Source organism: Molothrus ater, chromosome 1, assembly GCF_012460135.2.
Source record: "Molothrus ater isolate BHLD 08-10-18 breed brown headed cowbird chromosome 1, BPBGC_Mater_1.1, whole genome shotgun sequence".
NCBI classification, from domain to species: Eukaryota; Metazoa; Chordata; class Aves; order Passeriformes; family Icteridae; genus Molothrus; species Molothrus ater.
Genome location: NC_050478.2, coordinates 94804625 through 94827182, shown reverse-complemented (window position 1 = coordinate 94827182; position 22558 = coordinate 94804625). Strand labels below are relative to the sequence as shown.

The 22558-nt window shown below is 35.5% G+C and overlaps 1 protein-coding gene across 2 annotated transcripts in view; it reads left to right on the top strand.

Moving 5' to 3' along the window:
* ZNF407 (zinc finger protein 407) overlaps nucleotides 1-22558 on the top strand; it is a 335063-nt gene that overhangs the window by 231278 nt on the left and 81227 nt on the right. For both annotated transcript variants that reach the window (XM_036406756.2, XM_036406755.1), the window contains exon 8: nucleotides 4632-4810. In XM_036406756.2, the coding sequence (XP_036262649.1) occupies nucleotides 4632-4810 (179 nt within the window). The remainder of the gene's footprint in view (nucleotides 1-4631; nucleotides 4811-22558) is intronic.

The window sequence follows — 22558 nt, the reverse complement described above, 5'->3', positions numbered from 1 at the left end:
AGAAACCATGTTTTAGTATCAAAAGGGTTATGGTTTGAGAAAAGAATCACTGGGCAGATGTTTATGAACTGTGCTATCAGTGAGGTCAAACTAAATATGACTTTGTGTTTCTAAAAATCTATGTTTCTCCTTTTCTAGCGTAATAAAATTATTGCAACTTTGATTTAAAGACAGTTTTCCAAGTTAGATGGCTTTTTCTGTGAAAGAAATACCTGCAAACATTTGGTGAATAACTGAGGTTAAGAATCTACAATAGTGCATGTTGCTTCATTGAGAAGCTTGCTTTCATCATAATTGCTTTTATGATGAAAGTGTCCAGAAAGTACCTGGACACTTTGCTATTTTCCAAAATGCTGCAATTTCTCTGTACTTGCAGGTTGCATAGCAGGGTATAAAGGCTGCAGAAGACCTTCAGAATGCTGTCTCTATGAGAGTGAACTTGATACATACTGACAAACAGGGGAAAAATAGAAATCTTTTCAATCAGTTGGTTGTATCGCTGTGTTTGTTTTTATGTTGTAAATAGTGATGTCAATGGAGTTGCCCTAAGTCCTTTACGTTACATGCATTTCTCTGCAGAAAGGATGTTTATACCTAATTTTCTGGAGAAGACCATTTGAAAAAGGTTTATTTTGTACAAATAAGAGTCCTACGAGGTGCTAAAATTTTTTAAACTTAGTGGACTGGATAATTAACATTTTGCCTCATTTGCACCTCTGAAACCTTCCATTTCCATGTGTTGCAGTAAGTATCTTTCTGAAAATGTCAGGCACTGCATAATGGAAGAGTGTTCTAATTTCAGTTTCTTGTTAGTAAATAGGAAAGAAGAATTGATTACTTGCTGCAATATCTCATTTAGCTCTTTAATACAATGCTAATGTATTGTCATGTAGAAAACCCTTAAAAACATAGAAACATTCCTATTCTGCCTGGGCAAATTTAGTGAAAGATATTTTGTGAATGTCTCTTATTTCATTATTTTTATCCAAAACACTGCGTGAAAGACAAGGACAGCAACCACAGGTCTGCAGTTAACTACTGAACTTGGCTGTTCACAGAGGCACCCAGGTAGGGTGGGAGATGTCTTTGGAGACATTCAGAAATGTTCCTGAGCAACTGGCCAAGGGTCATCCTTCCTGAGCAGCAGGGATGGACCAGACAATCTTGAGAGGTCCCTTTGAACGTTAAGCATGCTGTGATTCTGTGACTTGAGTACCATTTTAAAATTGACAAGTGATTTCCAGTTTATGATACTGGAATATGCAGCAACCTTTAATTTATTGACAGAAAAAGGTACCTGGTTGTTAGGAAGGGACTTGTAATGGCAGCATGGAATGTGCAGCTAGAACAGCAATGGGAACTCAACGCTGTGTGGTGAATGTTAGAGACAAATGCCCTTTTTTGTCTTTTTCCAGAAGAGGTTTTCTGTTCATCTTAAACAGTAGCTACATTTCTCAGGAGAATCTTACCATCTGTCTCCCTTATTTCAAAGTGTTATCCTTTACAGAAATGTGGGAGCTCTCCTGGATGTGGAAAGTAGGCCTATGCCCTTCCCAATATATCAGTCTTTCATGGAGGAGGTTGTACAGGTTTGTTGCATGAGAAGTATGCATGGAAAGCCTCTCGTATTTCCTGTTCATCTGCAACATACCTTAGCAGCATGTTCCATCTCCTCTTTCACTGTGTATAGCAATGACAAGACACTGAAAAATCCATACAGGCCTCCCTCTTCCCTTTAATAGGGTTTTGTGGGGTTTGCATCACGTCTCAGACTTTTCTTCACATCTAATACGAAAACTTACTCCAAGACGTGAAATAAAAAGAAAACTTTTCATTGTGTTTCTCTGCATCAGAATTAAATGTAAATTCATTGACTGTAGCTTTAGACTGATTAAGTCACTCAAAAGAGTTCTCTTCCTGTTACTTAAGAACATGGACAAATTGACAGAAATATATAGATTTGATTTTAAAAATGGATCATAAGGATGAAAAGCATGCTTACATGAAGCAATGGTAATAGTAATTTAACTTAGAAACCTCTACTTTACTGTAGCCTTACTGAAATACAGGCTAGTCTCCTAAAACCTGCATTCATTTGTTTGTGGCTGTAATTCAGACTGGAACTCAAAAGCCAGAAAGACTTCCTGAAACGATTTTTATTGCACCGGGCTCTGTTGTCCAAATTTCAGAACAAAGGAAATCTATATTTCAAGGTTTATAAACACGTGGAAGTGAATCTTATAATACAAGGCCTGTCAAAATCTTAACTATCACCACCATTGCAACATTATAATATTAGTTATATTCATGTCATGAGATAGCTTTGATAGAAATCCAGTGCCGTTTAAAATCCCAGACCTCTGTGTTTACTCATACAATATAAAGTGATGTATCTACACACACTTTGTGTTGGTGGGGGTGTTTTGTGTCAGACATATGATAACATGCTTGTACAGTACATGAGAAAAGACTCCTAATAAAACACACATTCAAAGCACACTGAATAATTAAAAAACATTTTATATGCAGTACACTTTTGTCCTTTTGTATTTAAAGGTATCACTTGGATTCAAAAGTGCTTGGATTTGCCAGTTGTTGCCATCATGGTTTACCTTATGATGGCAATTGCTGCTTTGCAACCTAATACAAGGGGCCATTTGTAATGCCTTGTGATCTCACATTCCTCATTTCTGATTAAGCCTTTCTGGCCTTGTCACATGGAAAAATATGGGTTTAAATTTTTTATATCTTTATGTTGGAGTGTTTAGCAACAGATTTTTACTGATGACTGAATAAATGAGGCTTCAGGATTGCTCTGTTTAAAGTGACTGGAGCAATTTCCAAATCAGAGGAGATAGAACTGGCCTTTTATGGCTTGTACAGGCTGGGTTTTCTTCACAACTCTTACATAGGTCTCCACAGATCCTTTATATATTTCACAGAAATATTTCAAAGTTAAAAGTTTTATATATTTCCTTAGCATAGTATGAGAGCTGAGCTAAAAGAACACAGGTATTTTATTTCAGATTCGTATGCTCTGCTTTAATCTACTGCCCTTTAAAGTATAACCCATGATAGAAGGTTACCAGGTTGTCTCCTGCTTTCATTGCAGTATGTGTATACTGTATACCATTTTTTCCTTTTTTTTGTAAAATACGTATTTCATTTTAACAACATTTATGAGCATTGTAAGTTTTTTAGGGCTGAATCCTGAAAGATGCTGAGGACCAAGATTTTCTATATTTTTCAGTGATAAGTGTCTTCTCTGACATTCTCAGGCATCTGATCATGATACCAGTATATAGCAGATGGACATGACAGAGGGTGAGCTTTGGCAGCACCGTAAGGCAGATACCAACTTTACTATGTCCATTTCCGAGGGAGAGACAAGCATTCCAGCAGAACTTCCAAGCTGCTACTTCCAGTTTATTTTGGAGGTCTTTTTTTTAGGTGCTTGTTACTGTAGAATTTCTATCATGATGTAGAATCATGATATCATTTCTATCATTCTATCATCTATCATTTTTATCATTCTGTACAATTTCTACCCCGTGATGGGTATATAATCAGTTGCCCAAAATGCTACAGTTGTCTTACTTGAGTATTTGTGAAGTATTATGCATTTATGTAGTTTACATGAGTGTTTGTACTTTTTTTCAGATAGGCTGAATTACTGTTCTTAGTTTGGCAATAATAATAGTATATGCTAGTAAGAAAGTCTAAACAATAAACAAAACACCATGTACACATGAACAGTTCTGTTCTTTTGAGTAAAAAATAAATATACTGACTATTTCTGATTGAAATAAATGGTGCAGCAGTGTATTTCATGTAGGATTAATCACTAAATTTGAATAAGTAGGAAATTCTAATGCAAAATAATTTTGTAATGAGACTAGAAAATTTTAAAGACTAGAAATTAAAAATTACTGTCATATGGATCTCTCTGTGAATAAGGGAAATATGAAATTTTTTTTTCAGAAATATTATTGTAAATATTGCTTTGAAATGTGTTAAACTAATTGTATATGTAATCTGACTTTTATGCATGAAAAGTCCACTACTTTCACAAAAACTGTGTTTAAGATGTAAACCAGAATCCATGTGTATTTTCAAAAATATGTAAACTTGAGCAACTCAATTCTCTTTCCTAGGAACAGTTCACACAGTGAGATGAAAACTGGTGGAACATACTTCAGAAATCATTCACAGTAACTCCTGTTGAATTTAGGAACTGTGTAGGAAAGGTTCATGTGAGCTCCACTGGGAATATTGTAGGCATTTGTGTATTTCAGTTTTGCTAAGTAAAGATTTTTCTTTAATTAATTTCTGTTAATTCTTCTGCTTAATTTCTGTCAATCACTGACTACCATGAGAAAAATAGAAATTCTGTAAATGTGACAAATCAATCATTCTGGTTCAGATCTAATGTTCAGTTAACCTGAAACAGCTCTGGGAGCCATCATGCAAAGGACAACATTTGTGCAAAACCTAAGAGGATGCAAAAAATCCACAGATAATGAAAAATGAGTGATGACTACTGATTTTCTGGTATAACACTAGGTTTTATTTGAACCACTGGTAGAAACTAAATATATATATATTTTCTTTTTTTTTTTCTTGCTGTTTAGGTCTAACTGTGCAGAAAATATCCGTAAACACATCTTGCATACGGGAAAGCATGAAGGAGTAAAAATGTATAACTGTCCTAGGTGTGAGTATGGAACAAATATCCCTGTGGAGTTTCGGAACCACTTGAAAGAACTACACCCAGACATTGAAAATCCTGATCTGGCATACTTGCATGCTGGTAAGGTCCTTGCTCCCTTTGCTTACAAATTCTTTTCTAAATGCACGTGCTTAAATGATTGTAATAACAAAACAAGAAGTTATTATCATTTATTCTGAAGAAGAGCATGCATGGTTTCAAAATGGGCTTCATCCTCTTCAAGTTTTCCAGGGTTAAAGATTATGTATTAAGCACTGAAATCTATTCATGTTATACAAACAAATCTTACAGTTCAATAAACATCAGAAGTGCATGCTATTTAGATGCCTCATTTTGAAATCTAGCTGAACTTTTAGCGAGAAATATTTTTTAACATTTTTATTAAGTCCCTCTGCCTATGCTATTCCCCCAGGAACAAAAAACCCAAAATTCCATAGGAAATGCAGCTGCAAATTAATGCACTGCTTTAAAAATTCTTAGATTTCATTAGAAAAAGTAGACTGTTTCTCATTAAAAGATGGAACAGCAGAGCTCAACCAACAACTTAGATGTATCTTTTCAGGCTTTGTGTTAGAGAGCACACACATGGAAGTCACTGGAGGAATGCAAAAGAAAAACATTGTTTTGGAAACAGGAATTAAAAGAAAAAAGATGGGGTGTTTTCTGCTTAGGAACAAGTTTTTTTTTGTTTTTCTTTGCTTTTGGGTTATTTTTTAATAGATTCTACAGTTCAGAGTGCAAGGCAGAAGATTAATGGAAGCATCAAGTTAGGAGAAAAAAATAATTCAGTGGTAGGAGGTTAAGAGAAATAATATAAAATTAGTGTGGAGCTTGAATGAAATGTGATCTTAATGCAGGAGAGGCAGATAACTTAGACATCACTGAGTGGAAAGACAAGTCAGAGCAGTGGGAAAAAAGAACAGATGGTGAGAAGAAAGAGTTGGGGAATCCAGAGGAGGAAGAAGCTATGTGGGCCAGAGTCTCCCTGAGATGCAAATTAATCTTCCATTGAATTATTACTATTAGTACTCCTGTGTCAGATGTGAATCTTGTGTTAGGAATTGATATCCTAGTTTTTGATACCCTTACATCTGTAAAAAAAACAAAACCTGGAGAGTTTTCATGCAGCTTTGTGCTGTATGTACGCTGTAGTTATTTTAAAACCTCTCAGTCTTCTCAAAATGACTGCTTGCTTTCCTGACTAGAGGCAGTGTATTATTTGTACCATATATTTCTATTTGCCAAGTATTCCACTTCATTTTGGAACCAATCATCATGTCATGTCAGCATATGGTGGATAATATCTGGATGTGCAAACAAAATGCCAGTTGGCAGAATACCAATTTCAAAATAGGTCAGAAAACTGATCACATTTCACCATAGTTCTCACTAAAGCAAATGAATATTCAACTCAGAGCTTAAATCCAGTCATTGTTGGATTTTTACTACAATAATCCCACTTAATATGAAAAAATCAAATGCTTTCAATAGGCAGATAGATATAACAGAGAGCTGTAACAGTGATAGAATCAGTAACATTCCAATATTACAAACATTTTATGTACATTTTCCCATTATTAGTTCAAGACTATATCTGGATAACTCAGTTGTTCATTGCAGCATGCTGTGGTTAAAACTGTTCAGCTTGCTTGTCTTGGTAACACAGGAAAACAGTCATCAGTGTGTTGTGTCCTAATGATATTTCTTTTCTATACATTCACTCTTATGCTGTAGAAATCCCCTTGCACTAAACAGGGTACTGTGCAAATATATTAGGACTAGGAGGAACAGATTGTCACCTAATTATTGTCAGGCTCAACTAGGACTGGTATGCAACAAAAGCCTTGAAACATTGTTTGCATCATTCCATTGCAGAAAGGATGATACTGTATTTTCCTTTCAAAAAGAAACACTATTAAAGAGAAACCTGGGTGATAATTGTGTATTCATAACACAGTTAAATTAAGGGAAATTTATTTTCTTCTTTTCAATCCATTTCTGACTGCTGGACATCTGAGAGTTAAAGGTTTTAGAGAAGGTTTTTAGAGGAATGAAGGACAACTCCTGTGCCCTGGCTAACATCCCTTATAAAAATAAGATTTGTTCTGTGTCTGGTTCACAGTTACTGATGACTTATTGGTCATTGGCTGCACCCACGGAGAATCTACAACACGACATAGAACCCCTTAGGATGATAGGAGTATGAAAGTGTCATACAAGATTGATTTTTTTTTTAAACTTAAACATATTTGTCTGTCTTTTATGTTCTAATATTGCTTTGTAACAGGAAAGCTGGCCTTTTGCTTCTTTGAGCAGATAGAATAAGTATCTTCACTGACAAAGAGACAGACACCAACTCCAGCCACTTTGAAGGACAGGCAAAAATTCCTTCACCTCACCTCATCAAGAATGGAGCTGTGGGGTACCTTTGGGATGTGACTGGGAGTAAAAGTCAAGTCTGTTTCTTGTCTGTGAAATTGAGATTGACAGTTGGATTTCTAATTTAGATTTAATGGTCTTTATAAGTGTTGTGGGAAGACTGGAAGCTTCAGACAAGCCTTAGCCTCAGATTTTGGCAACAGTTTTAAGTTCAAGGAATCACCCTGGCCTGCAAGTTCTAATGATGGCAAATCAGATCTGTTTATAAAATGAATTATTTATTAAACAGACAAGAGATAGCAGATGAAATATCTTAATCAGAACCACTTACTACACAGTATAAAATGAAAAAGAACTACTAGTAGATTACAGCATAACATAAAAATGCACAATATCAAGGTACCTATATTAGAGCTAGAAAAAGAAATAGTATTGATTAGGAGTCAAATCTAACTTATCACTGAAACCATGGTAATGTGCACATTCCTTCACTTAATCCCTGGGGAGTAACTGCAAAGCAGGTGTTCCTACTCATGGGAGAAACTCCACACATTTCCAGGGAAATGTATAGAAAATTTCGGCTTTGTGGGAGTTTGGTATGGCTCTTACAGTTTTAAAGTACATCAGTTTATGTACAGTTTAAGTATATATGGTTTTAAAATATAGCTCTCTGTCAAAAATCCAGCTTATCTTTCCAGATCTCACTTCCATTAGTAAGATGTTTATTGGCAGTTGGGAGGTGTCAACCCCATGGTGCCAAAATAACTCACTGTAAGACAGCTTGTCTTGTTTGAGTTATCTGACTGGTTAACAAACAACAGATAAGCTCTGGTGGGGGTGAGCTGCCCTGCTACAATAATATAATGCTCTAATATTGGTTTCTAGTTAACTTTCTTTGGCAGCTACTGTACTGCTTTATAGGGTCAGTGTAAAAATGAGCTTGAGGAAGCTGCATTTCAAAGGGAGAGGCTGTGGAAGATGGAAGGCAAAAGAAGTTGGCTTTTACATTTGTGAGGATGATACTGTAATTGCAAGGTGATAGCAGTTCTGTTCTAAATTGATATATAGAAATGCCAGCAAACCAGGTCTTCAGATTTTCTTTCCTCTTTTTGCTATAGGTTCCCTCTGTCATAGGGGGAGTTATTTAACAATACAACTATATTCCTTATAAATTTTAGATATTTTAAAACCATAACAGTCTGGATTATACTTTTGTCTTTAACTTTTAAAATTTATTACATTTGAGCAACAGACTTTTAATGCACACAAGCCAACAACGATATATGCAGTGCACATAAAATTGGGAATTGAATTTGATATACACTTCAAATACCAGTTTATGGATTTAACCTTAATTTTTATATGAAGCATCAAATCTGTTTTTTAAAAATATCTGTGTGTTGTTCTGTAGGAATTTGGTGCCAATTTCTTGATATTCTCTGACCCAACTCAAAGTTTGAGTTAAAATTGAAATTTTGTTGGAAAAAAAGCCAGGAATCCAGAGACTGTTAGCCATTATCCACAATATGAATTTATTTTCTTTTTAAAACCACTTTTAAGATACTGATAGATCTTACAGCTGTTCTAAGAACATAAATGGGCTTACGAGCAAGCTCAGGAATCCTGCAGGTAATGTTTAAGTGATAGAAATTTGGTCTAGTGGAAGCTGTTCATGTAAATTCTTGTTGTCCATGTGCAAATCTGAATGTGTGTCATTACACAAATGGAAAATGAATGCAATAGATGAGTGAATTGTCATATCATGTTGGTGACTATCATTTTAGTAGTTTTTCGAAAAAGGAGATAATTTTATAAAAAAAAAAAAAAAGTGGGCTTGTCTGAATTGTGAGGCTCAAAGCAAATTGAAGAAATATTTTGATTCTTGTGTGCATTGCATTTCCAAAATTCTTGAATGTGTTTTACTCTAACTGATGCTACATTGCAATACTGAGTTGAACTGAACCTGAATACTTTGTCAAGTGGGAGAGGAGAAGATCTACCACCCATACCTGTGGTAGATCTTGCCAGGGATCAGTATTCTAGTTTTCTTTCTCAGTGCTTCGTCTGCTTTGGAGCACCATCACTTGGTAGAGATAATTTCAGTTTGAACTAAATGTTCATCATTTAGGAGCTCTTGTCTCATAAACATTGTGATACTATTATGATGCATTATTTATGTCCAAACAGTGTAATATCTATGCCTGAGCATCTCCATTATTCCAATAGCTGCAGAGTTCATGGCATCTCACAGTGTGCCATAGTAGCCTTCTGTGGATACTAAACTGGTCATAAGCAAAAAACTCTTCAGAGAGAAGAGAAGCAGTTTGCTCATTATTGGTTTTGTGATGATGTTGAAAGTTATGCAGTGATACTGAGGGTTTTTTCCATATCATTATTTCCATGCTGCACTGTAAAAGTGGAGATGATTTCCAAGAATGAATGCAACCCTAGAAATCAGAATAACCTGTTTTTTCACTCAGCAAAAGATATAATGGTCCTGTTTTTTGTACAAGTTTTCTCATGTGCAAAATAGGTGCGATGCTTCCATGGTTTAAGTCACAAAGCTCTTGCTGTAAAATGCTTCATGACGGTCAGCTATGTGATTAGGGAGCTGCTTAAGGCATTGAACAGAAAATTTGGTGTTGTTTAATTTAGAATTAGCAGTCTTCTTGGAAGTCATTAAAAAAAAAAAATCAGTGAAGCCAGCCCAACTCGTTGTACTCTTTGGTAAGGTTTTTGTGGTTTTTTTTTTTCCTGTGACAGTGATGCTATGCTTGCAAAGCACTCAAATTTACAGTGTGTGGTGAGAGTCTACCACCCATAGCCCATGAGTAGGAGTGGAGGATCACTTACTCCTATGGATGCTGACAGAACTAAAAGTGTGAGCTGCTTCCCTGCTCTGCACAGACATGTTTTGGGGAATGCTTGGAAGTACAGCTTTGTGTGCCTGTGCCTCTGTGAAAATTATAGGTGCCTCTGGGGTTGGGCATTCACAGAACAAAGATTGTGACGATTGTGTTTTGGCAGTTGGCTGCCTACGTGGTGATTGAACGCTTAGTGTTCATGAAGAGTTACATAATTCATGACCAAATGATAGATAGGTACTTGATTATAGTGTATGAGTTGCTTCACAGGGAGAAAATATCAGACATGAGCTACTCTTAGTCTAGCTGAGAAAAGCCTAAGAAAAATCAGTTACTGAAAGCGTAGTCAGACAAATTGAAATGAGAAACAAGGTGCAAACACTTAAATATGAGGTCAATTGAGCTCTGGCAGCAACTAGCAAAAGAAATTATTCTTCTTCTGTTCCTTTGAGCCTTGAGAAGACTGGATGTCTTTCTGGAAAATAGGTTTTAGGAGGGCCCAAGGTTGCTGGGTTCACTGCAAAATGTAAAGGGGCTTTGATATACCAGAAGTCAGACTATTATCTAATAGTCCTTTCTGCTCTTAAACCTTCAAATAGTGTTAATCCACAGCCTCCTGTTAAGGGCTGTGTTTGTGAATCTGTTTGTATGTTATGATAACAGTGGAATAGCTGAGGAAACAGGAAAGTCCCCCAAAGTGTTCTTTCTCAGAGAGGCAACATTCACATCATCAGTGCTAAATTTTTACTCTCTTTGAGCCTGAAGTGGAAATGCACTCACTTAAGCTGTTTGTTTCTGGTATGTCAGTAAATGCCTGATAAAATACCTTGTAACATGCATTTATTTATTTGTTTAATGTGTTTAAAGAATCCGTATAAAATCCTGCTCTTTCCCTGGCAGTTCCCTTACTGTGTTATTGTTCTTTCTTTTATATATCCTTGGAAAGTGTTTTTCCAGACTTTTAAGTGCACTTTTCAAAAGGCCATGCTTTCCACACATTTCTCTTTCAGTTTCTTTGGCTTTTGAGAAACAGGGCTGTACCAGCAACCTGCAGCATGATTGCATCATCAACAGGGGACAAAATTGTGATCCTATCAGTTGTAACAGTTGCAATATTCATGAATGGAATTCTGAAAGTTCAAATAGTTAATCCCAAATAAAATTGTGATCTTTATCCCACTTGACAGCTACATTTATCAAATTATTAAGAGAAAAAATTGATTGCTAAAAGTTATGGTGTGATCTATTATGTGATTTTATCAAGGTGTAACTGTATTACCAAGTGGAAACTGCAGACTTATTCAGAATGTGAATTGGACCCACAGAACCTGATAATATAGCGATTATATTAGTATCCTAGTGCTTTTCTACTTCTAAATATTTCTTGCTACTCCTTTCTTTTGTGTCTTTTTGATTCTTTAGTAGAAAATATAGAGTTAAAAAATAGGAAAAATTAAATAATAAAAGCCTGTTTGCTCTAATACTCTATTAAAATTTATCAAATTTTATCAAAATACAAATTTAATCCAAATTTAATCTAAATTTATCAAAAGACAAAAATATAAAATCAGTAAATGCTATTTATAAATGCAGCAATGGAAATACAAGTCAGTTGAGTACTTATACAAACTTGTAATTCATACCTGATGTAAAACCGCCAAAGAATAGATACACAGCTTTGTTTGCAAGAGTATTTAACTTTTTTTTGAATAGTTAATGTTCTTAGTCTTTATCACTGTTTAAATAAAACACTTTAAATGCTGTCATTTGAAGCAATATTTAAATTATCATTGCTAGATATAGGCAAATCAGGTGCAAGATTTTACAGCAGCAGGATATTGCTTGGGTTTCTAGTCAGATAAAGCATTATTTTTGGTGGCTGGTATGCTTTAAAAAAAGAAAAAAGCAGCAGCAGCTCTGCTTCAAACAGGTTTGCTCTTGTCATAGCTATTAGTACCAGTCTTTCAATAGTATGTCATGTTGATTGGCAGACACTCCCTTTCCTCTTTTGTGAGGAATAATAATTTTAGTGTGTGCTTGAAATAAAAACCTAGTATAAATGATTTTCTGTTTGTAAAGGAGAAAGCCAGGTTCTTTTTAACATATGTAGATTATGTATTATTGTGTTTCAGGAAGGATTAATCTGTGTTTAAAAAAAAAAACAAGTAATTTTTTTTAGAACTGTCATTTTTTAGAAGGCATTGTATACCTAGCAGAGCTTCCATAGCCAGGATATTTATCTGGGTGGTCATGACATCAAAGTTGGTTCTTTCCAGGTAACAAGTGAAGTAGAAAAAAAAAAATTGACTTCATGAAAGTACTTTGTCTTTTTTTTTTCCCCTAGGATATTGCTTTTTCTGCTGCTGTTGAAGAGCATAGGGACTCCTTTCATAGTTCCTTAGTTGCTTTTCCTGAACAATCAGCATATATTCCTGCTGAGTGACATGAAAGGAGGTGTTGAAATATTTTGATGCAAATATTACATCATCTAATATTCAAAACCCACCACTATTAATATTAGTTACATCCTTTAAGTGAAAGGTATTCTCAGATAAGAATGAAAGCCAATCAGTCTCACTAAAGAAAAAAATGTTCAGAATATAGTTTTAAAGGAAAAGGAAACTACTGCCTAGACCAAAGTGTGGAACACCTCTTAATACCTCTGCTAGTGGAGGTATAACAGGTGTCCTGTTGTGTGCCATACGCTGCAGAGCCATTGCACAGGGGTTTCCATATTGTGTAGAGCACCAGAACCATGCAGTCACAATCCTGCTTTCTTTCCAGTGCACTTCTGTCCACGGCCCTCCTAGCAGTCATCGTTCCTTTTCTGAAAACTATCCCAGTTTGTTACAGGACAACTAATTTTTGTGGTGTGAGCTATTGCTCCTGAGCAGATGAATCTCTTTGCCCATACCTAAATATTTAATCTGGGTGTTGGCGTGTGCCTCCTTTCCTGTCATTTCTCTCTGTGGCATTCCAATTCCCAAAGGTGGGAACTGTTTGGCTGGTCTGCATGGGGGCTGTGCCACCGTGGATAATAGAGAAATCCTCTTCAGGTCTGAATTTTTGTTGAAGCCTTGGATGAGCATCTGCTTTGCAAATTCCTTGCATTGCCCATGCTGGATCCCTGCTGGCATCCATAAAGACTGGTGCCGCTGCAAGGATGTCATGTTCACCGATGAAAAGAAGGTAATCTGACTCCAAGATACTATTTCATTATATTAATAGATAAAATATCCTTCATGAAGAACGAGCCACATTATTGCCTATTTGGAGCTAAAAATAGGCTATCCTAACATAAAACTTTAAAAGCAAGGCTGAAATATTTAAGTGCAGAAGCAGAAGAAAGCCCTTAAGACATGACAGCCATCCAGATAGGCAAAAATATTTAATTGTGCTAGAAGATATATATGCATAACAGTCTGTAGCAAATGTAAATAAAAGGAAATACTAGTACTGGAATATCAACATATTAAAATTCAGAGAATAGCACCAAAAAATGGGATATCAAGCTCATCAAGAAAACTTTTCAAACAAACAAAAAGAAAGGTAATAATCTTACAGGAAGAATAAAAAAATAAAGATGTTTAGTGCCCAGGAATAATTCAGGATATTTTTTTGTGGAGATTGTCCTATACTCTGAACATTTAAATTGCTTTCCTATTATACTTTTTTAATTCTAGATCTCCTAGTCTATCATCCAGGGAAGTTATACTGGAATTCTAAGAAATATTAAGATCTTATTTTTTAATTTTCATTAAAGTAAATATAAAACAAATATAAGACACCACTTGAAGACTGAAATGAATTTTTTTATTTAAAATGTATGATAAATTTTTTATATATATAGTAGATAAAACTTATTTAGTAACTTACATATTTAAACTTTATTGAAAATAATTATGTATTCCTTGTATGTGATAGAAGTACTTTTTTTAAATTTAATTCCAATGAAAATATAAATAACAAATATCTATAAATAAACCTAAATAATAAATTTCTCAACTGTGCTATCTTCATTATGAACTAATTATTTCATCACTTGCAGAGTTGAACTAACAGTGCTTCAAAGACCTATGGGCACTCTATTTCAAATAACCATAGCAGGGTGTATTTTGCCTACAAAATGCCACCACCTCTTGATGGCTTTTTCTGTGGCTGTGCATTATTTAGGGGATGCTTCATGCTTTTTCTTCCTGTGAGATGTTACTGGTATCCCAACAACTTGCACTGAAATTATTCTTGATAAATAGCTTAAATTATTATTATTTGTGTCTGCTTGCAAGTCTTTGTCTGAGTTTTAGGTTTTTTATAAGTTACACAAAATTACTTATTTGTTAGTCGTAGCTTCATTACTGCACAAATAATAGCAAATAATTTCAGAATCAGAAAAGTGCTGACGTTGTCGTGGTTTACAGCTATCAGCTAAGTGCCACGCCCCAATCGCTCATTCCCACCAATGGACGGATGATGGGAATCAGAAGATTAAATCTCAGTCTCAAAACTGAGAAAGCTCCTAGGCTGAGATAAAGGCAGTTTATTAGGTAAAGCAACTCAAGGAATTAATTCATCACATGGCATGGCCTGGCAGGTGTTATCTACAGGAAAGCTGGGCTCCGTGGCATGCAATGGTGGCTTGGGAAGACAGATGCCAGTACTCCAAGCATACCCCCCTTTGCTTCTTTTCCCCTCCACTTTACATGCTGAGAATGATGCCATGTTGTATGGAATGTCCCTTTGGTCAGTTGGGTCAGCTGTCCTGGCTGTGTCCCCTCCCAACTCCTTGTGTACCCCCAGTTCCCTCAATGGCGGGGTAGGGAGCAGAAAAGGCCTTGACTTGGTGCAAACGCTGCTCAGGACTAGCAAAATCATCCCTATGACACAGTTTCCAGCTCAAATCCAACACATACCAGCAGCTGTGAAGTAAATTAATTAAATACCTGAACCAAAGCCAGAGCATAGGTATGAGGGATTGAAGCACTGTGTTAGTTCTGTGCTTGGTGCTTTACTACTTTGGATCATGAGTGAAGAGAAGAGCCCTCAGCAATAATTGTTCCAATGAATCACAAATCATTGCAATTCCATGCTGATTTTTAAAATTTCTTCTGGACTTTCTTTTTGTTTGCTTTCATTAATCCAATCTGTGCTGCACTGACTTTCCATTAATTCCTTGACATGGCATCTTGATTCTTGACCTTTCTAAGTAGGATGCCTTGTCTATCTGATACTCATGTTCTTTTGTACTTCTAATTTCTATTTTACTTCAAATAGTTCTTCATAATTTTTTCCATCTTTTCATTTACCAGATCTTTGGTACCTTTCAAATGCTAAATGCTCTCCCATATATCCTTAGTAACCATGCTGGATTTTTCTGTCCTTTTTAATATTTAGGTTTTATTGGATGAATGTAGATTGCACCTTCTCTAACTCTACCTTAAATAATTGCCACTTAAGGGAATTAAGAAGTACAAGGGAAGGAAAATGCTGACCCATAGACTAAGCAGAAGGAAAAAACGTTCCCACTGGGTCCAATTTCCTAAGAAGGACCATCAGGATAGTGACTAGGACCTGAAATTATGGGCTGAATGACCTCTAAAAAATTATCAGTTCAGAGAGGAGCTTGTCTATAATTGTTTGCACTAAAGGAAATGAAGATAGGTAGAAGTCTCACAGAAGAAAGATTGCTTCACTTTCTTGGTGAACATATAAGAGCATAATATGAAACTATATCTCATATAAATACACTGCATGTCGGCTGTCTATAATTCTTATATCATGTCAAAAAGCCATGGAGACAGATATCATATCTCTTAACTCCCAGGTGGCCAGTTAGTGGGGAACCCCTTTTTCTTAGTACATCTTCTGAATTTAAGATATTTTATGCATGTCTTGCATTTATTGGAATGAGTATGTGCTCATCAATATCTAACATCAAAGAAATGGTTTGTACTTAAGTAACCACTGCAGATTTAATACAGATGTTTTCATTCTCTGAGTCATTACAATATGATTTTCATATAATTTTCTCTGATAGTAAAAAGAGACCTTAAAGTGACTGCAATTTTCATATAAATTGCATAGGAACCTGAGCATTAGTAAAAGCTCTGGGCTTCAGACAATTCAGATCACCATTCCACATGTCTGCATAAAAAGGTATTGCTGGTTTAAGTGGGTGCAATTCTGGTTCCTTGGCTTTGGAAAGTAGAGGAGGTCCCTGACATCCAAAAGCAGAGTTGCTGGACAGGTGTATAGCTAAAAGGACTTCTCTGGTATTTAAATAAGATCAGGTACTGATTGTCACAATGCCTACTTAAATAACATTTCAGAAACTTAAAATATTGTTAATGGAAGAGGGGTTTTTTAGTAGTTTTCCTATAGTTAAAATAGTGGGTTGCCCTGTAAGTGTTTGGGATTATAGATGATTCTTACAAAGAATCATTGAGATAACTACCATACTACATGCTAAGCTATGCTCCTACTTCTTTTATACATTGCCGAAATGGTACTACTTAATTAGTCTGGGAACTAATAGCAGATAACAGTTCTCAGAAAACAGGTTTTATGAGATGTAAAAGAATTTACCTACTTTGAAGTCATAGTATCTAGAGGAAGCATAAAATGAAAGCATCTATTGATAGCAAAAAAAGTCAAAACTGATTATCAAGTTATCTCAAGATACACTGAAAAGTTTTAGGCAAATATTTTTAATGTAACATTGACTTTGGATTTGGTGTATATGAAATTCAGAACTCTATTTTAAGAATTTGAAGTTGGGATAGGAGTATTAAACAACCAATTGTGCACTCGGTAAAATAGTTTTAGTAGTTTCTGGAATGTTAGAGTAATGTAAAATTTAAAAGGAGAAGCCGTGGTGAAACATTTGGAGTCCGCACGTATTAGTGCATGTCACCACCACAAAGCGCCCGTGGGATAAAGCTGCTTCTAGTCAGCTCAAGTTAGCCTCATCTGGTAAGGATTTATCTACAAATCCTTACTGTTACAATAGTATTCAGGGTTCTATTAATTGTTGTTGACCCTTTCTTTTGTAGTCCACCTTCCTCTGAGCAAATTCAGCTACTATCAAAATCGTCAGTAAAATTTGCTGAGCCGTTTGTGTTCTTCTATCCACTCAAACAAAAATACTGAAATGTGAAGTCAGAAGTTTATCAGCATATGAAAATAATGAAATCTCAGTTATCTGTAATTCAGCAGAGCCCTACTTGTAGTACAGATCAGGAGGGCTCTGACAGGGGCTAAGACAGGGGAACACAATCCTCTGTTCTCTTTTATAGTTGTGGGGGGTGGGGATTTTGTTGCATATGCTGCTTCCTGCAAAACTTTGAGCTATGTAAGTGACCAACTGATTGCATATATTTCTTATAATGTCTTGAGATATCAGTTTTAAAATTATAAAATGCAATCATTCTAAAATTAACAAAAAAATAGAGCATAAAGCTATTGTCATATCTGATGGCTGGTATGCAACAGTCAACACCAATTGCAGGAAGATATTGTCAGGTTTGAGATATTGGCCAAGTACTCAGGGACACAGAGTAAATGGTTATAACTTGGTATAACCACCATAAGGTTCCTAAGAATCTTGGAAAAGCAGAGAGAGCAAAAGGCACTTTGATGGAGACCCTAGACCTCCTGATTCTGAAAGTACTTTGATTTTGCTGCCACACTGTCACCAAAAACTGGGAGAAAAAAGATTGATTTTGGGGGATGCTTTTATGTAAGGCAATTCAGACTCTGGTATGAAGTGGGTTTCAAAAGATGGCTGTGCAGGTGCACAAGTGGCTCCCAATCTAAAGATGATCCACTTTGCAATGTCAGTGCCATCTCTCTGTGGTGATTCTGCTATGCAGAAGTAAGCTATAAGGAGATGTCCACATTGTGACATGAGAGAATTTTAGGCATAATGATTTTTTCAAATGATTTTTAAATTTTTTCAACTTCTAGACTTCATCCTTTCTTAAATTCACAGCTTTTCTTTTTCTTTCTTTCTTTTCTTAGGGATGATTTTCAAAATAAATGCAGATCCTTTCAATATTAGCATTAACAGATAAACTGAGCTGATTAAAGTTATTTTTGCCAGTGTTTTTTTTAAAGAAATCATTGTAGAATTTGCAATTTGATTGCCCCTGATGCTGATTGGCAGAAGTAGGTCTCTTTCTTCACTAATCTAGAATTGCAGATGTTATAGAAAGAAACAGCAAATTTAAATTTGTACTTCAGTTTAAAATATAAAGTTTATGTTGATAAAGCTTATAGTGCTTTTGAATTTATGTTTCATTTGCATATCACAGCATTATATTGCATTTCCCAAAGCAGTTCCCTGTTTCTCCAAATACTGTTGTGTACCTGCTCCTGACTTCACTGGGCATATATATGTCTAAATTTGGTGGAACATTAATTCTGTACTTCCAGTAGGTTTTGCTAATTTACTTTAGTGTTTCAGGTACTATCTCTTACTTTGAAAAGAAGGCAATTGTTGCCTTTACACCAATGCTCCACCTGCATTGTTAGAAAGATACTTGATAACAGATTAAAAAACTACAGATAAGTTCTAAGATGCTTTGGCCATATAGGATGAATAAAGCCAAATTATAGTCCTTCTTTTTCAGGATTTCCTGACTATAAATATACCCATATAGCCATTGTTGTCCAAGAAATTACTACCAGAGTCCATGTTTGAAGAAATAATAAAACATGTCCTAAACTTTCAAGATTCGTGGTAGCTTTTAAGAAGTTTGAAGTGTTTTGGAAAGGCCATGCTATCTGACTAGCTCATATTTTAATAAAAAATTAACATGAATTAGACATAAGTAAACCTAATTTCTAATGCTCTGGTAAACAAGTACAGTGTCATATAGAAGAAATTGCAGTGTTTAGGACAGGGAAAAATAGAACCAATCCAAGTTTTCAATCTGTACCCTGCTACAGTATGGATTGTACACAGCAAGATGTTTTCCAATAATTAAAGGCCTTAGGCTTCTAAGATGCTTAGGAGCATCTAAACATGGTTATTGTTACAGTTATATGAGGTGGGAGGTAACTTAAATGATATCTTTTCACTTTCCAGTAAAGTTTTATTTTTTTGTTTGCATTGTTTAGAAATTGAGTTTTAAGTGTATTGAGCTGTTATGAGTGTCTCTCAGCAAGCCAGGAACTCTGAGTTTCTAAAGAATACTGAGATACAGGATTTGTATTATTGGGTAATTTTTTTATTTTATAAGCTGTAATAGGTAAGTCAGTCATGAAATATAAAACTGATTTCATTTCATTGTTGTGATTAATTTTCCATAAGAAGTACTGTATTTATATTTCACACTTTTTTAGAAATATTTGTAATAGATTTATGGTTCTGCAGTATTGTGATTTGGTTTAATTTTTATTGTATAGAACCAAAATTTCATTGCCAATTTTTGTATTTAAAGGCTTGTTAATCTGCATTGATTTCTTAGTTTGGTTTTGGTTCTGAGCCGAAAAATACAGTATATCACTGACTGTTCTATCACCTGACAGCGACTGATAAAGCATCCGTGCAGAAAGTGTCAGAAAAGGTTAATATTTATTGATTTTATGGCGCTACAACCAATGTAGTTTTGCCATCAAAGATGTATGGCCACCAGCAATGGAATCTGTAAAATTGCAGGTTGGATGCTAGTTTTTATTATAACCTATGCCAGTATTCTGGCCTTAAAAAATGACAGATATCTAATTTAAGACAAAAGGTTTTGAATGTACTGCTACTGTATACCTGCAACAGGAATTCAGTGTTCTAAAATTAAATCCGAGCACAGTGCTTAAAAGTTTAAGGTGTTGGGGGTGTATGTGGGGAGAACACAGAACCTTGAATTGCAAATGACAATCACATTTAGCCTTTTCATCTACTTAACTATGTGCTATTGATCTGTAGAAGGTGCCCAAGCAAGTGATAGCTAAAATTATGAGCAATAAAGGGCTTGCTTCTTCAAACAAAAAGTATATAATTAGTAGGAGTGGAGGAGGGGGCAGAGCCTGTGTGTGGTTTTAAAGGCATTTAAACAAGATGGACTGAGTGCAGCAGCAGTTTGTAAGAGTACACAAGGAGAAATCTGGTTGCCTTGAAGCATAAATCCATGGTCTGGTTGCAGCTTGTGTGTAAAAATTAGGCATGCACTCCAGCCTTTACATTTATCTCCATCAGGGTTTGCCTGACAGAAAGACAATCTGTTGGTTTGCCTACATCAGCTAGGGAGAGGAAAATCTTGTGAAGCTTTGGTTCTTCTAAATGCATCCATAGTTTGCATTTTTATTCTATTTTTCATTTAGATGACTCTTGATATCAATCTTTTCATAACTGATAGTTCTATTGATACATCAGGAATGTTTGCAAGAAGATAGAAGAATACTTACTGAAGTGCTGAAAATTAGTCTACTAAAATGCATACAGACATGCATAGAGCTTATAGAAGCAGATTTGTAGGGACTTTTAGCAGGAGGTGGCCCCAGATTTTAGAATCCTTGTTTAACTATTTATTAAATAATTATTTTCATGGTACAGTTTTGCATGCAGATTTTCTCCCCCACTTTCTTCAAGGTACACTGTCAGGGACAGCAGTAACAATGGGTTTGTTTTTGAACAAAACCTAATGATAATTCAGCAGTGAGAAACTCTTATTCTAACATGACTGGTAGAATAAATTACATGGCATACAGTAAACATGCTTTAGATCGCCTCTTCTCGGTACCACATTTTTCTGTTGAGCTTTATACCACCAGTTTGTCTGGGTTCTTTTTCCCCAGACAGCTTACCCATTTTATTGTGCTCATTTAGAGGAAAGAAAAACTGTTTGTCTCCTTGAAAGGCAAGAGAACAGTGAGTGGAAAACTACTTTTATAGCTAAAATACCATTATAATATATGGCAACTAAAATTCTAAAATTGAAAGAGAAGATACAAGAGAAAATCTTAAATCACTTTTTTAAAGCCACTGACAATTTGAAATATTCCCATGAAGATTTCTATTTTTTTCCTTCCTTCCTTGAACTTAGTAAAATGTGATTTTTAGAATGATTGTTACAATAACTTGTTTAATTTCAATAATTCAAATAAGAGCCGTTCCTCTTATAACTCCACCTTTTTTATTTTAATGACTGTGTCATTAATCTAACATTTTCCATTTTTATTGGGCTTCATTTTTCCCCCTTCTGATCTCTTAAATTACGGCTATGAAAGGCATGCACTCAGCAGTGGCATGCACTGGCTGCATTTTACATCCCTTCTACCCCTTTGTCTCATGGTTTTAATTTTGGTAAAGCCAAGTGCCAACAACCTTGTGGCTGTGTGGTGTCTGTAAGTGACTTCCAGGCCACAGCTCTGGATGGCAGCTTAGTGACAGAAGGTTTTTCAAACACTTGATTTCTTTTTTTTTTTACCTTTTTAAATTAAATATCACTGCTATGAACTATTTGTTATACTTTCTAACACCTTCACCCCAAAATTGGTTATTGCCATACGTAATGATTGATCTATTGTTAGCTGGTTTTAACAAATGATTTTGTAGAATTATTACTTAATTAATAATGTAATTAATTTTTAGCACCCAGCAATACAGAATTGAAGCCATATATTTATTTTGCATTGCTTAACCATAAGAAGACCACATTGCCTTAAAATATCATTCATTGAGTAAATAAAACAAATTTATTGTAAGATTTGTCCAAATTCAATACAGAACTAAAGGATAAAGAAGAAAAGAGGTATTTTGAGTCCACAACTCACTGAATGATTACATGGGCTTATGCTCCCTCCTTGTGTATATGAGATATGGTAAGGAAAATAAGGAGCCCTGAAATTCCTTATAATTCAAATTTTATTTGTGCTCAAGAGGCTTTGTGACTGATCTTCAAGTCCAGGATAAGAAATGGTCCAGGGTTAGGGTAAGGATTGAGATTAGAATTCATCTGGGGTAATGCTGCTCTAAACACCAGTTTATGTGCACTGTGTATGTGCTACCACTAGTGCTGCAGAATCACTGAGTGTTTGCAGCAAAAGGTAGTATTTGTTTATATTTCACCAAAAAAAGTTGACATGAGCCAGAAATTACTGCATTGTATTTCAGATCCAAGTGAGGTTTTAAAACCAAAACAGTGTTATTGAAATCACTGTATCACTATTTACAAAACCCATAACGTAGCAGAGTGTTTCCTCAAGAACTGGCAGTGGAGCTCTGCTGTGAGCATGGAGATGCACTGGAGCACCTCTGGAATGCTGCCATGGTAAGAGGTATTTGAGCTGGTGTGGAGTGGGAGATGGACAAAAGTCTTTCCAACCCCACACAATCCTACTCACTTCATACAAACCTGGGCATTCTGTGTCTTGTAAGCAGAGAAACAGAGAGCCCTGTCTGTGTTCTCCCCTCCTGCCCATACTGGGCATGGGGATACCTTGTTGTTTGGTAATGTGACTGCCCTCACAGATCTGTAGAGGTGTGCCCTGGCATTTAATTCTTTGTCCTTATTTTCTTTAGTTAATCAATTGCATTCATATTTATCTACAGTTTTCTTCAAGTGTTTCTTGCTATAATACTTCATGAAAT